General features: G+C 36.9%; 1 protein-coding gene across 2 annotated transcripts in view; it reads right to left on the bottom strand.

Annotated features, from left to right (window-relative positions):
• Positions 1–4,806: 4,806 nt before the first annotated feature.
• LOC107400486 (sulfotransferase 2A1-like) overlaps positions 4,807–16,326 on the bottom strand; it is a 54,801-nt gene continuing 43,281 nt past the window's right edge. Inside the window, exons 5-6 of one of the 2 annotated variants that reach the window (XM_076571801.1) lie at positions 8,814–8,991; positions 4,807–4,942 (exon numbers count right to left, since the gene is read on the bottom strand). In XM_076571801.1, the coding sequence (XP_076427916.1) occupies positions 8,830–8,991 (162 nt within the window). In that variant the 3' untranslated portion in view covers positions 4,807–4,942; positions 8,814–8,829. The remainder of the gene's footprint in view (positions 4,943–8,813; positions 8,992–16,326) is intronic. The other variant, XM_076571824.1, reaches the window with a different exon arrangement.

The following is a 16,326-nucleotide window of genomic DNA, read 5'->3' as shown; positions in this document are numbered from 1 at the left end:
AAAAACTTACTCAAAGGGTATAGAATCCAGCCCAACTAAGGTGAAGATTCTGGCTGTGTTTAGATCAGGCCTGAGGAGGGCACTGCAAGACCACAGGCAAGTGGCTTTTATGGGAATTCATGCTTCACTAGCTATATGCCCCTTGTTACTCAAATTCTACAAGGTCTTTAAAAAAAAACCTGGAGCCAGTAATTAGGGTAAATACTAAAAGTTCAGAGAGACAAAAGAACAAGCCTTACAAGTAGGACTCCTCAGCCAGAAAAGCTTTTCTCACCTGAAAGGTTTTAGATCCTGTTAGATCTTTAGATCCTGTTAGATCCTGTTTAGATCTTAAACCCTGTAGACTCATTTTGCTAAACCATATTAATTCTTGGGGTAAAAGGCACATTTGCTTCACAAGCAAAGGCATGAGATCTAAAATGCTGGGATTAAAAGTGTGTGCCACCATTGTCTGGCTCAATTTTTCTCTGACATCAAATCAATCGCATGTAGCCCAGGGTGACCTTGGGTTTACAGAGGTGCAGATGGATCTCTGCCTGCTGAGAACTAGGTTTAAAGGTGTGTGCCACCACTGCCTGACTTCTGTGTCTAATCTAGTAGCAGACTCTTTCATCTGATCTTTAGACAAGCTTTTTTATGTTACACAGTATATCACCACAGCCATGAGTAACAAAAGCAAATTTGTTTTTAATGACAAATATTAAGGAGCAATAAAAACAGAAAAACTGGATCACTCAAAAGAAATTTATATTAATCTTATTGTCCAGGAAAGAAAGTTTCCATGAAAGTAGCAATATAAACAATTGTTTAGTCTATTATAAAACAGTGTACTTTCTCATTATAAAATTCAATTTTCCCCAGGAAGCTTCCTTACACAGCTGTCTCTGTTGTTTAGTAGTGCAGTTTCTCAAAGGTCCCCTGTGCAACCATTCAACACATTCTTTTCAGCTATTGCCATGGTTCTTTCCTTCCCAGGAAATAGTAACTTAACCTGTGATAAAATATGTAATAAAACTATTGAGCCAATAATAACTTGAAGATTCAGGACAAGGGCTAGAATTAAAATCAATTCAATAAGAGATAAAATACAGGCCTTAGAACAGGTGGTACAAAAACAATTAAATTCCCAGCATATTGAAGAATCAGTCAACCCTTGGAATTCTCCTGTATCTGTTATTTTAAAGATATCTGGTAGGTGAAGAATGGTAACAGATATAAGAGCTTTTTAAAAGCTAATTAAGCCAGTGGGCTCTCTACAATCTGGAATACTTTGCCTTCTCTGTTACATAAACGATGACCTCTTATAGTTATTGATTTAAAAAGCTGTTTCTTTTCACTGGACAATGAAAAATATAAAAGAAAAAGACAAAACATCAAAAAATGTCCCAAGAAAAAGAGTAATTGGCCTGTTGGTATATGGCATATCACATATTTAACAATATAAAATTTCATAAGCCTTCCTAAAAGTTTGTTTTAGCTGATCTCTACAAACATATAATGCAAATAGTCTGTATGCAGTCCCAGTTCAATTAAAACTTACACCCATTTTTGGAGGTTGAACATGTCTCTTGCTTTTTCCAAACCCAAGCATGTTTGTTAAAAGAAAATGAAAAATCTCGGTATCAAGTCAGAAGAGCCTCTGGAAATTGGATAGGAAAAACAATAAGGGACTCCTCTATTGCCACTAATCTCATAATTCCTTGGTTTTATTTTGACTCTTTAAAACTTTTCTTAATATATAACTTATATATACATATATATATATGTATATTTTAAACTTTTGTCATGATATTAATGGTCATAGAGTATTATCTAATCCTAGAAAAAAAGGCTTCATCTAGCTGCCTGTACATGATTTCAGGTTTGAGTCTCTATCAGTTTTCTGCAGCATACCATGACCATACATAACAGTGATTTTGAAGTCCAAAAATGATGATGGGGCCCCAAAACAAAGATTCCATCAGAAAAAATGATAATACCACTCGGATGATAAACACCACCAAAAGATATGCTTTGGACTACAGAGTGCTCAGGACAATTTCAAGTTGGCTAGCTGAGATGATCCAGCCCGAGAGTCTACTTAAACAAGGACTTCAGAAATAATCTTTTATTATTTTAGACAAAAATGGGAAATGTGATTATACCTTATACAACCCAATAAAACTTATCTTGAGATCAGAGGACAGAGCCAGGCACTAGATTATGAATATAGACTAGACAATGATGACACACACCCTTTACTATCACTCAGGATACATAGATCTGTCCGGTTTTCTGTGAGTTTAAGGCCACACTAGGAACAGAGTCAGATGTGGTGGAACATGTATTTAATCCCAACACTTGAAATCTCATGCCTTTGCTTGGGAACTATACATGACTTTAATTCCAGGAAGTAAGATGCCAGGGAAGATAAAGAATATATAAGGCCTGAGTAAAGAAGTCTTTCTCTTGCAGCTGAGGATTTTGTACAAGTAAGAACATGACTGTCTCGTTCGCTTTCTCTGATCTTTCAACTTTTACCTCAATATTTGGCTATTTTTTTTTTATTAATAAGAACATTTAGCAATTTGTGTTACACACCTGTTAACTGACTTTTCAACAGTGAAAATTTAAGTACAGATTATAAGCAGCAGCAATGATAACATATCCAAAATTTTCTTTTTTTTTTTGAGACAGGTTTTCTCTGTGTAGCTTTGTGCCTTTGCTGGAACTTACTTTGGAGACCAAGCTGGGCTAGAACTCACACAGATCCACCTGGCTCTGCCTCCTGAGTGCTGGGATTAAAGGCATGCACCACCATTGACCGGCTAAATTTTCATCTCATTGTGTAAATTTAAGAAAATTTAAATTTTTCATCTCATTGTGTAAATTTAAGAAATTCATGTATGCTTCAAGGATTAACATCTTGGATCTATCTGTCAAAACTCATACTCTAGATAAGTACTTCTATCGATCAACAGCAGAAATTTCCTTACCTACTATCAATTCCTAGCATTGGGATCTATTTATCTAACTATCTACCTCTGATACACTTAGTCTTTAGACTACTTGAACACCCTATGGATCTGGAAATTTCAAGCATATACCCAAGAAAAATTTTTTCCACTATGCTCATTAGCTTTATTTTTTTCCTCCAGTCTATATCACTCCCATCAGATTTCTAATTATTTAAAATCTATAAACTGCTCCAAATTAAAAACAGCTACCCCTACACTTGCTGTAAACCATATAAACTTGACATTTCTGATGCAATTCCAAACTGGACTTAGCCTCTGGCTTTAACAAGAATGTTCATACTGCTCTAAAGCTCTCTGTATTTTGCCTGCTCCAGGTTTTCCCTGTAAACCTGGATATCAAAACAGATGTCTCCAACCTTAACTCAACTCCTTCCTTCCAATCTTTGATAAGCACTCCAAACATCCAAGGTCCTGACAACACCACCATAATCAGCCAAGAAGCAGTTACAGAATTGATTACATAGGCCTTCATCACCAAAAAACAGTATGGAATGTCAGGGTCAAAAAAATTCTTAGGACAAATGGCTAAATTGGTGCCTGTTAGCATACCAAAGTGCATGCTGGCCTCCATGCTCTCATGGCAAATACTGTTACAGAGTTCACACGAGTATCCAGTATCCTGACTCCTCTCTGCTCTTCTCACCCCAGTCCCTATCATTAACGTATCCAGGTCATAGACTTCTATTCACTAGACTCTCATTTGTATATAAAACAGTCAATTTGACAATGTCCACTCTTTGCTCTTTTGATCTTCTTGGCCACTGTCTCTCATCTTATTCTGTTTTAGTCTTGCTTTCTTGATCCCCACTTAGTGACCTGACCTATTCTGCTGGCCATGTTCTGTCTACTACTTTCTCTCTCTGCTCTGGACTCTCATAGATGCCCCTAGGTATATTCTCCATCATACCTAAAATAAATAACTTCCCTGTAATCATAAAAAGGAAAGAAAATATTGCATCATTTGCTCCATTCTGAACATCCATATTTAAATATATGTGTGTCTATAGGACCCCCAGGCAGAGAGGTGCTGTGTGTGAGGAGAAAGTAATAAGATGAGTGAATGTATGGCACTTGGCAGTAGAGGAACAATACTGAGAAAATGAAAATGATGTGCATGTATGAAACAGTTTTATAATGAAACCTATTATTGTATACACCCAGTAAAAATTACCAAAAAGAAGGAAAAACTGAAATACAAATACACAATTGTGAACAGAAATGTAAGTTTTAAAATCTTCTACCATAGACTAGTTAAATTAGCTTTGAATGTCTATAAATACAATTTATGTATTTTTCACCCAAATGTCACAGATCAAAAATTTTCTACAAGTTTCGTAGAGTGTTTTGCATTTCAGATATTGCAAGGGTTGTTTTAAGGTGCAATTCTGTCTTTCACATTGGATTTAATTGGCTATGTGTAGCAAACAAACATGTCATGACTCAAGACTACAATATTTAGGGCTGGAGAACTGATTCAGAGGTTAAGAGAACTGTACTACCCTTACAAAAACCCTGAATTTAATTCCTACGATGAAAAGAAAGGAGCTTACAGCACACATGATGTCAACTTCATGGGAATCAATGCATTATTCTCATCCCTAAAGGTACTACACACAGAAATGTGCATACACACACACACACACACACACACACACACACACACACACACACAAATACATATAAAACAACCACCACTACTATACTACTATGGCCACTAATAATACTGCTACTATTACTTCAATGCAATTTAGAAAAAAACTACACAATTCAATAAACACCAGTGTTCATGTAAGATTATGAAGTTTTAACAATTTATTTCCATGGAAACAGCCCTGGAGGGAAACCTGCCATTTTCTCCTGGAATACTTTATCAAAGGCTTCAGCTTGGGCTACTGTAAAGTGATTCTTCCAGTCCCCAGTTGTGCCTAGAAAATGTGAAACAGACACATAGATCGGTAAATGTTGATTGTACATATGCTCTTACTCCTTTATTCACATGATTTTACCATCTGTTTAAGTAGGACTACACAGTCAATAAATTAGAACTAACAGTTATTCTGTGGAGAACAATTCTTATGCTTTGAAAATATGCAAACAGGCTTTTACCTCTGTGTAAATAATGTCAACCATCTCCTATACCAACATATACAGTAAACAATCTAACAGCATAGACACTGGATCTACATTTTTTAATGTCCAGATTATTTGTTTTTCTCACTAGACATTCTTCAATCATTCTCAGCAAGATACAGCTTGCTGAGAGCAATCCAGGATGTCGGTTTTCAATTAGTATGGAGTTTGGTGATGCATAAAGAGGATTTCATCCACAGTCTTTACCACCATATCTTGGTTCTCATAACCACATTCTAGGAAGTCTTTAGATTTGGGATTAGAGATCATAAGTAGTCCAATTTTTCACATTGTATTATGTGTTCCTTCACCATGATGTGCTGATGTGTTCCACATAGTCACTTCTTTTACTTATGTATCATTATTTGTGTGACTTTAACCATCTCTTCCTATCTTCTTTCCATAGAATTCCACAGCCCCCATCCTTTGTGTATTTTATTTCACAGCTGTGTCACTTTATGCATTTCCTTTTTCTAAACATGGTTGAAATATGCATCTAATACATTTGAAAAGTAAAATATTTCTTAAATTCCCTAGGGCTTCATTAATCAAAGTGTATCAAACATACAAAACATATTAGTATGAAATTATTAAATAGATTAATGAATGAGTAAGGAATATATTGGCCTTGTTGCCATTTTGCTGATGAAGAAAAATTAGTCCTTGAGATCTTACCAGCATTATAGTGATGTATGCGGTTTTGAAGCCAAAAGCCTAGCAATAGTAGTCATGTGTTTTCCTTACCAAAATACAATATTTGTGTGTCACATATGTTAACTTTAAATGCCCAGTGTTATACGTTGTAAGAAATGTAATATTAATACACCACATTCAAATAATATACCATTACTTGTGATGACTGTAAGAGTGTCATCTATTACTAATGGAATCTATCAATGCCCATTTCTACTTTTCAGCTTCATTATTGGAACAAGTTGTGTGATTGTATCCCATAGCAATCTTGATTCTCATAAGCCAGACTAGATGCTGAGCTTCCAGAATCTGAGCAAACTCAGTATGTCTACCTAATGGAATGAATCAGTCCTCATGAGAGAATCATGTTTCTAGAGCGACACACATGAAGTATAACCCTAATGCATAGTGGCTCAACACTTCTTGGAAAGGAACTTCCTCCTGGTTTTAGAGGCTGTAGGTCTCATAAAATGTTGTCCATACCCTCTAGGCTCTTTTGATCTGTAGATAGTGGACTTCTCCATAGGTCTTCTTCCCTCTGTGTCTCCGATTAATATCTTTTTTGTACACCAGAGAAAATGATTACTGGCTCAAGTACACTGTCTAGTAAATATCTGCTGTGAATTAATGAGGGTGAAAACCTTTGAAGTTTGTCAGAAGACATTTCCTCCCATGTGTCTTGATTGTGACAATGTCTTTATAAAAGTTATGTCAACTAAACAGGACATCTCCCTGATCTGTTTTTTTCTGCAGTATCTAAATATTGAATCAGAATGACCAAAATTGTTTGTGGAAAATTTTTCATTGGAGCTTTAAACTAAATTAATCCCATCTAGCCAGATAATTGAGTCTCCCAGGTAAATAGTAGATCTTCATATTATCTCTCTAGAGGCAAGGAAATGTATCTTTCTGGTATCCTGAGAAAAGCAACTAAAGGACAACAAAAACAAGTTGAGAATTCCTCTGGATAAAGCAAGTATAACATTTAACACAACTTTTCATATTTTACAATTTAAGGATTAGGTATGTAAAGGTAAGTAAAGAAATAAATTTTAGAATTAATCCTTGATCTACTCATACCTTCCTAATTAAAAAAGGAATCAGTCTAATGTAGAAATTAAGAAGATCAAAATTTTCCTCGCTCATCTTATTCTTTCCAAAATGTTTCCTAACATGTGCATCTCAGCAACTTCTATAATGAAGTCATGAATCAGGGTGAGGTGTGTGATGAAGTTTGTCTCCCCTCAATTGTTCTAGTTTCCTGTGGTATTCATGGCTTACAGTGAGTGTTAGTACAAGGAAAACAATTTTTCAGAATAAAAGTTATGTTCAAATACAAAAAAATGGGTGTCATATATAATCACTATGATAATTAAATCACATATGTCTTATAGAGCCACACCCATTGTTCTGACATAACAGATATATATCCTCCTAAAGAATATAATGCATGAAAATATACTATGTTTTAAAAGAGACTAAAATAAAATCCCAATTCAGATTAATTCTGGAAGAAGATAACTAGAAAAGAGGTAATTATAGTTTTCCTCAGGAAATTGTGTCCCGAATTCTATTGCATCTGCTCCATTGTGTCTCAGATAAAAAAATATTGTTACATTCAATAGCTCCTCTCTAGTAAGCAATCCACTTTATTTCTTTTGGCATTTCACTGGAGCCATTTATGTACACATACTCTTTTATCTCTACCCAATTTTGATTCATTACAGGAAATCCAAGAATGGAAAATTTCTTTTCTAATTGAGTTTCTCAGTTGTAGTATAGAGAACTCTATGTCCACAGAACCAGGAGCACATGAGTCTGAGGTTATGGGTCAATGGCAGTGGATCCTCCGATAGGCCGCAGTCTCTATTGTATAGATGACCATTTTCTTGAGTTGACACTTTTGTGTGCCCAAATCTGAGTATAATTTCCTCTTGTGAGGACACCAGGTGTACTGAATTAAATGCAATCCACTAATGACTTTAACTTATTTATCTCTATGTATATTCCTGATTTCTTACAGTCTTATGACCTGATCCTCACACTGTATGTTGGAGAGGGAATGAAGTTTAAGGCTGAAGCATGTAAAAAATGGAAGAGGAAAATTAAACCCATAACTCTCCACTTCTGTGTTTATACCCAGGTTTTTTAGTCATCCCCAAATACTTCACATCTAACTCATTCTTCAACCTTGAGTCTCACCTCACCAATTATTCACTAATTCAGGGTGTGGATTCTGGCAGTCACTCCTCAACTGCACAGATATGAAACCACACCCACAATTTGCTCCTAGTGTAAAGTGGTGGCACAGACATAGAGAAGATGGATATTCCTATTCCAAGAGAGACAATTCAGAACAAAGCCAGTAACTATGATCGTGAAGCAATCAGAATTTTGCTTGGCAAATGCCATCATATATTAACCCTGGAGGACAATTTTCTTAATCCTTGTAAGGTGGCAGACTTTGCTTGTGGTGCATCAGCAGTTTTGACCTGCTGAACATCTTTTTCAGCAGTGAAGGGAAGTGTATTTTGTGATTATCATGCAATTATATATATAATTATATATATATATATATATATATATATATATATATATATATATATATATATATATAGTTAGTTAGTTAGTTAGTTAGTTAGTTCTTTGCATTAATTATTTTCCTTTTACTTTACAGTTATGCTACTGGGAGCCTAACCAAGCCTCACAAAAACATGTCTACTTTCTCATTTATCATTGGGGATATTGGACACAACACTCTAAAATCCCAAGATCATCTCCCCCCCCAAAATGAATATTTTCAGTTTCTGAAGTCCATGCCATTACCATGGAGAGATCCCCCTGGAAGGTCTGTGAAAAACTATGAGTAATGAGCAGTGACTGCTGACATATTCCCAATTTTTTTAGAGTCTCATATGAACAACAAACACACCACAGATTCTGATATATTTTAGAACTAAAGAGTTTCTTCACCTTTTCTCACGAGGACCTAACCATTAGTAACCACATCTTCTGGGACAAGACTAAAATTTGACATTTTGTTTTCTTTCATGGCTTGGAAGGAGCTGTACTTGAGGACCAGATATAGTTCATCTGGCTCCAATTTCTTTCCTAGGAAGTCACAGATCTTCTCTATGGTTCCCCTTGTATTCTAAAAGAAGAAAAAAACAAAATGAGGTCAATAATTAGAGAGCTTAGAAAGAACAGATGCAGAGAAGGTAACTACAGATGGATGATGGAAAAAGAAACATGAAAAAAAATGGCACCGCAAAATAAGAAAGTATAGAATGGGTTTTAGCAAAAAAACAAGCCTTGTATGGAGGGCAATAGTCACACACAACATTTGTATATTTAGTGGGTTGGAATATTACTGATCTCTGGCCCCTAAAATACAGAGGCTGGGATTTCTTTAATGGGGGAGTTGATATTAGATGGGTCTCATATAACTTAGACTGTCCTCAAATTTACATTGTACTGAATTAAGACCTTAAACTTCTGATCATTTTGTCTTTATCTGTGTATTGTAATATTCACAGGTGTATGCCTGCCCACCTACTAACTACAATGGGATATTTTGTCTGGAGACAGAGTGTGCTATGTTCTATGGAGGGGGGAGTCCTATGTGGTGTGATGTAAATTGCTGTGGAGACCAGAGGACCTGACGCAGAAATAGGCATTTCCTCTTAAGAGCTAGCATTAATGGTTTCCACCACCATACCCAACCTGCCCTGTGATGTTTACAGATACTTATAGAAATACTTCTAGAAGGCAGTCAATTTGAATGAAGGCCATATGCACAAATAATTGAATGGAGGTTCTTGTTTATGCCAAATGATACCTTTTGCTATGGGTAACTGAGAATAAGACAGGTTTAAAACACTTTCATAAAAATGTTCTCAATAATTTTTAGTAAGGATTACACCCAAACTTTAATTTTGTTTTGAATTATGCTTTCATGCTGTTACTTAGATGGGCATCAAATCCACAATCTGTTTACCTCAGACCCACGTAGACTGGGATTATAACTGTGCATTGCCACAACTGGCTCACCTCTAGTGTTGGACATAAGAATGCAAAACTTTGGAATAAGGACGACTTTGCTTAGAATCCAAGCCCTACACATGGGATCATAAAGGTTCTTTTAGCTCTAAACTTGTATCACAGATTCAGTTAACTTTTAGTTGAAAGTAAACAACCATGCCAATAACTGAAAAGAATGTGTTGAATGGTTGGAAGGGAGACTTGTGGGAAACTGAATACGCATACGGCAGAGATGAGTAATGAAACTTTCTGGGGAAAATTGCATTTATAATGAAAAATTAAAATATTTTTCAAAAGGCAAGGAATCTGATGGATGTCTTTGCTTCTTACATGGAAACTTTCTATCCCTGGAAAATAAAATCAAGAGAGCAAATTATTTTTGGAATAAATAAATTTTTCTGGTTTTGGATATCCTTAATTGTTTTTCTGACTCCTGCCAAGGAAGTAGGTAGACTGACAACATTTTTTCACCTCTTCCACTCCTCTTCCAGATCCAATGCCCAAGTCTGATCCAAACTTCTGCTGCAAAATATCCGTGTGGTCCCCAACCCCCATCTAGAGTGGATCCCAAAGGGCTTCTCCTCCTATCCTGCTCTTCCAACTCATAGCATTATCCCCATGCCCTACTTCAACTGGCCCTCCTTGGGAACCCACAGATTGTTCAGGCCAGGGAAAAATAAACTAACTATATATTTTTGGCTTAATCTCCATTCCTTTGAGTTCCATCCACAAATATTATCCACAGCTCTGCATCAAAACACCTACATCAGCGACCTTCACCTCTAGTGAACCTCAGTGATACCCTTAAACATCTGTACCATACATCATTGCTTTGTCTAACACCTCAACTCCATGAAGCATTTCCCAAGAACACACAGGCAAAGGTGGGCTTGAAAGCAGTAGGCTCAATCCAGAGCTTTACCTCTCCATTTTCCTTGAAGTCTAATCTCCTAGTTTCATCCTCATCTCTGTGCAGAACACCTGCTATAGTATCTCCCCAAAATTCCCCAATATAATGTGTATAACATAGGTCTTATTCTCCAAATTTCCCTCTACCTATACATTGCTTTTCCCTCACCTACAAATCAAGAAGTCACTCCATAAGAAACCATAGGTCACTCTGACCAGGAAAGCAAGTAGGCGATCTATAGATTCTCACATCTACCTCTGTTATCTCATGGCCAATTAATCAGTTTTATTCACAGCTTTATATGGAAATTTTGCTGATGCCTATCCTCTCTCAGTGTCCCCATTTCCAGGTGATTATCTATGCAGATTTGTGGAAAACTCTATTTTTTTCCATCTTGGTGTCCTTCTTATCCCCACTCATAAGCCACCCCCTTTCTAAGTGTCATGGAATGTTCCTGTACACTGTATAAATTATGCCCAGATTGGTTTAATGAAAAAGCTGACTGACCAATAGCCAAGCAAGATATGATTAGGCAATAAAACCAAATTATGGAGGAGGAAATGAAGGGCAGAGTGGGAGTAAGCCACTCAAGAAGCAAGATGTGATCCTGCCCCCGACTTCCCTTCTGTACCAGAGGTGAGTATCCGGGTCCAACCTGGACCCCATCCCTGGGCACCAGCCACTCCAGGAAGACCTGCCCAACTTGGCCACAGGCTCTGGCCACCGGGCAGGTCCCCTTCTAGCCCCACTGGGTGGGATCCCCTTTTCCAAGCCCCCCGGCAGCCCCTGCAATCTCCAGCCCTGCCCCCACTCCCATCTCCCTGAGACCCCATCCACTTCCTGAGACTTAGAGACCAGCCACCAGCTCCCATCCTGCCTCTGACTTCCCTTCTGGACCAGAGTTGGACAAGAGAACTCCCTTTTGGACAAGAGAGAGAGACTTCCTGAATCTGTCAGCTCTTTCTGAAACAAGTACACTGATAAGACCAAGAAGGAACCACAAGGAGATGGGCAGACGTCAAGGCAGAAGTACATACAACAAAATGAAGAGCAATACAGCATCACCAGAACCTAGCCCGCCTCCAACATCTAGACCTGAACACCAAAAATTGGAAGAAGCAGAAGAAAGTAGCCTTATGAGTAACTTCATGAAGAAGGTAGAGGCTTGTGTAGAGGAAAAGACAAGAAAATTGGAGAATGCTGTAAACAACTAGAGGAAAGGGCAAACAAATTAGAAGAAAACAATAAAGCCCTCCAAGAAAACAATAAAGTTCTGAAAGAAAACAATAAAGTCCTGCAAGAAAACAATAAAGCACTGAAAGAAAATCATGAAAAAGTAATGAAACAAACAAAGGAAACAGTCCAAGAACTGAAAAGGGAAACTGAAAAAATAAAGAAGACACAAACAGAGGGAATGCTGGAAATAGAAAACCTGAGTAAAAGATCGGGAACTTCAGATGCAAGTATAACCAACAGAATGCAAGAGATGGAAGAGAGAATTTCTGGCATTGAAGTTACAATAGAAGAAATAGTTTCATCAGTCAAAGGAAACAGAAAGCCAACAAAATCATGAACCAAAATGTCCAAGAAATTTGGGACACCATGAAAAGACCAAACCTACGAATTATAGGGATAGAAGAAGGTGAAGAATACCAACTCAAAGGCACAGAAAATATATTTAAAAAATTATAGAAGAAAACTTTCCCAACTTAAAGAAGGAAATGCCTATGAAGATACAAGAAGCCAATAGAACACCAAACAGACTAGACCCCGAAAAAAAGTCCCCTCGACACACAATAATTAAACAACTAAATGTACAGAATAAAGAAAGAATACTAAGAGCAGCCAAGGAAAAATGCCAAGTGATCTATAAAGGTAAACCCATCAGAATAACACCCAATTTCTCAATGGAGACTTTGAAAGCCAGAAGGACCTTGACAGATGTCATGCAGACACTAAGAGACCATGGATGTCAGCCTAGACTAATATACCCAGCAAAACTTTCAATCATCATAGACGGAAGGAACAAGACATTCCAAGACAAAGCCAGATTTAAACAATACCTATCCACAAACCCAGCCCTACAGAAAGCACTAGAACGAAAATTCCAACCGAGGGAAGTCAGATACATACTCAAAAACACAGGCAATAGATAAAGCCACAACAGTAAACTCCAAAGAAGAGAAGTACAAACATACTACCACCAAAAATAACAGGGATGAAGAATCACTAGTCCTTAATATCCCTTAATATCAACGGACTTAATTCACCTATAAAAAGACATAGACTTACAGAATGGATACGAAAGCAGGACCCATCTTTCTGCTGCACACAAGAAACACATCTCAAATTCAAAGACAGACACTACCTAAGAATAAAAGGCTGGGAAAAGAATTTCCAATCAAATGGTCTTAAGAACCAAGCAGGGGTAGCCATCCTGATATCCAACAAAATAGACTTCAAACTAAAATCAATCAAAAGAGATCAAGAAGGACATTACATACTCATCACAGGAAAGATCCACCAAGATGAAGTTTTAATTCTGAACATTTTTGCCCCAAACACAAGGGCACACACATATGTAAAAGAAACATTTCTAAAGCTTAAACCACATATAAAACCCCACACATTAATGGTGGGAGATCTCAACACCCCACTTTCACCACTGGACAGATCTCCCAAATCGAAACTTAACAGAGAAATAAAGGACTTAACTGATGTCATGACCCGATTGAACCTAATAGATATCTACATAACATTCCATCCTAACAAGAAAGAATATACCTTCTTCTCAGCACCCTATAGAACCCCATGGAACTTTCTCTAAAATCGACCACATAGCAAATCTCAACAGATACAAAACAATTAGAATAACCTCCTGTGTTCTATCAGACTACCATGGTTTAAAGTTAGATTTCAACAACAACAAAAACTACAGAAAACCTACAATCTCATGGAAACTGAAAAATGCTCAACTGAATCACCAATGGGTAAAGGAAGAAATAAAGAAAGAAATTAAAGACTTCCTAGAGATCAATGAAAATGAAGACACCACATACCCAAACTTATGGGACACTAAGAAAGCAGTATTAAGAGGGAAATTCATAGCACTAAATGCCCACATAAAGATGTTGGAGAAATCACCCACTAGTGACTTAACAGCACATCTGAAAGCTCTAGAACAAGAAGAAGCAAAGTCTCCCAGGAAGAATAGATGCCAGGAAATTATCAAAGTGAGAGGTGAAATTAATAAATTAGAAACTAAGATAATAATACAAAAAATTAATGAAACAAAGAGTTGGTTCTTTGAGAAAATCAACAAGATAGACAGGCCCTTATCCAAACTAACCAAAAGACAGAGAGAGAGAGAATCCAAATCAACAAAATCAGAAATGAAAAGGGGGACATAACAACAGACATTGAGGAAATCCAGAGAATTATAAGGTCATATTTCAAAAACCTCTACTCCACAAAACTGGAAAACATAAAAGAAATGGACATTTTTCTGGATAGGTACCACATACCTAAGTTAAATCAAGACCAGATAAACTATTTAAATAGTCCAATAACCCCTAAGGAAATAGAAACAGTCATTAAAAGTCTCCCATCCAAAAAAAGCCCAGGTCCAGATGGTTTCAGCCCAGAATTCTACAAGATCTTCAAAGAAGAGTTAATACCAATACTCTCTAAATTGTTCCACATAATAGAAACAGAAGGAACTTTACCAAACTCTTTCTATGAGGCTACAATTACCCTGATTCCTAAACCAAACAAGGATGCAACAAAGAAAGAGAACTACAGACCGATTTCCCTCATGAACATTGATGCAAAAATACTCAAAAAAATACTGGCAAACAGACTCCAAGAACACATCAGAACAATTATCCACCATGATCAAGTAGGCTTCATCCCAGGGATGCAAGGGTGGTTCAACATACGAAAGTCCATCAATGTAATACACCATATAAACAAACTCAAAGTAAAAACCACACGATCATCTCACTAGATGCAGAAAAGGTATTTGACAAAATCCAACACCCCTTCATGATAAAAGTCTTGTAGTGATCAAGAATACAGGTTACATACCTAAACATAATAAAGGCAATATATAGCAAACCAACAGCCAACATCAAATTAAATGGAGAGAAACTCAAAGCAATTCCTCTAAAGTCAAGAACGAGGCAAGGCTGTCCACTCTCACCATACTTATTCAATATAGTACTTGAAATTCTAGCCAGAGCAATAAGACAACATAAGGAGATTAAGGGGATTCAAATTGGAAAGGAAGAAGTCAAGCTTTCCCTATTTGCAGATGACATGATAGTATACTTGAGTGACCCCAAAGATTCCACCCAGGAATTGATAAAGCTTATAAATACCTTCAGCAACATAGCAGGATACAAGATCAACTCAAAAAATTCAGTAGCCCTCCTATATACAATGGACAAAGAAGCTGAGAAGGCAATTAGAGATACATCACCCTTTACAATAGCCAAAAATGACATAAAATACCTTGGGGTAACACTAACCAAGCAAGTGAAGGACCTATATGACAAGAACTTTAAGTCCCTGAAAAAAGAAATTGAAGAAGATGTCAGAAAATGGAAAGATCTCCCATGCTCATGGATAGGCAGGGTTAACATAGTAAAAATGGCAATCTTACCAAAAGCAATCTACAGATTCAATGCAATCCCCATCAAAATGCCAACACAATTCTTCACAGACCTGGAAAGAATAATACTCAACTTCATATGGAAAAACAAAAAACCCAGGATAGCTAAAAGAAACATGTACAATAAAACAACTTCTGGAGGCTTCACAATCCCTGACTTCAAGCTCTACTATAGAGCTACAGTAATAAAAACAGCTTGGTATTGGCATAAAAACCAACATGTGGACCAATGGAATCGAATTGAAGACCCTGACATTAACCCATACACCTATGGACATATAATTTTTGACAAAGGATCCAAAAGTGTATAATGGAAAAAAGAAAGCATCTTAAACAAATGGTGCTGGCATAACTGGATATCAACCTATAGAAGGCTGCAAATAGATCCATATCTGTCACCGTGCACAAAACTTAAGTCCAAGTGGATCAAAGACCTGAACATAAATCCAGCTACTCTGAACCTGCTAGAAGAGAAAGTAGGAAGTAGTGTTGAACGCATTGGCTTAGGAGATCACTTCCTAAATATAACACCAGTAGCACAGACACTGAGAGAAACAATCAATCAATGGGACCTCTTGAAACTGAGAAGCTTTTGTAGAGCAAAGGATATGGTCAACAAGGCAAAGCGACAGCCTACAGAATGGGAAAAGATCTTCACCAACCCCACATGTGACAGAGGACTGATATCCAGAATATATAAGGAACTCAAGAAATTAGACATCAAAACGACCAACAGTCCAATTGAGAAATGGGCTTTAGAATTAAACAGAGAATTCTCAACAGAGGAAACCCAAATGGCTAAAAGACATTTAAGGAATTGCTCAACATCCCTAATCATCAGGGAAATGCAAATCAAAACAACT

This window comes from Peromyscus maniculatus, chromosome 1 (genome assembly GCF_049852395.1).
Source record: "Peromyscus maniculatus bairdii isolate BWxNUB_F1_BW_parent chromosome 1, HU_Pman_BW_mat_3.1, whole genome shotgun sequence".
Taxonomy (NCBI): domain Eukaryota; kingdom Metazoa; phylum Chordata; class Mammalia; order Rodentia; family Cricetidae; genus Peromyscus; species Peromyscus maniculatus.
The sequence above is the reverse complement of the archived record's forward strand: the minus strand, read 5'-3'. Positions and strand labels throughout refer to the sequence as shown.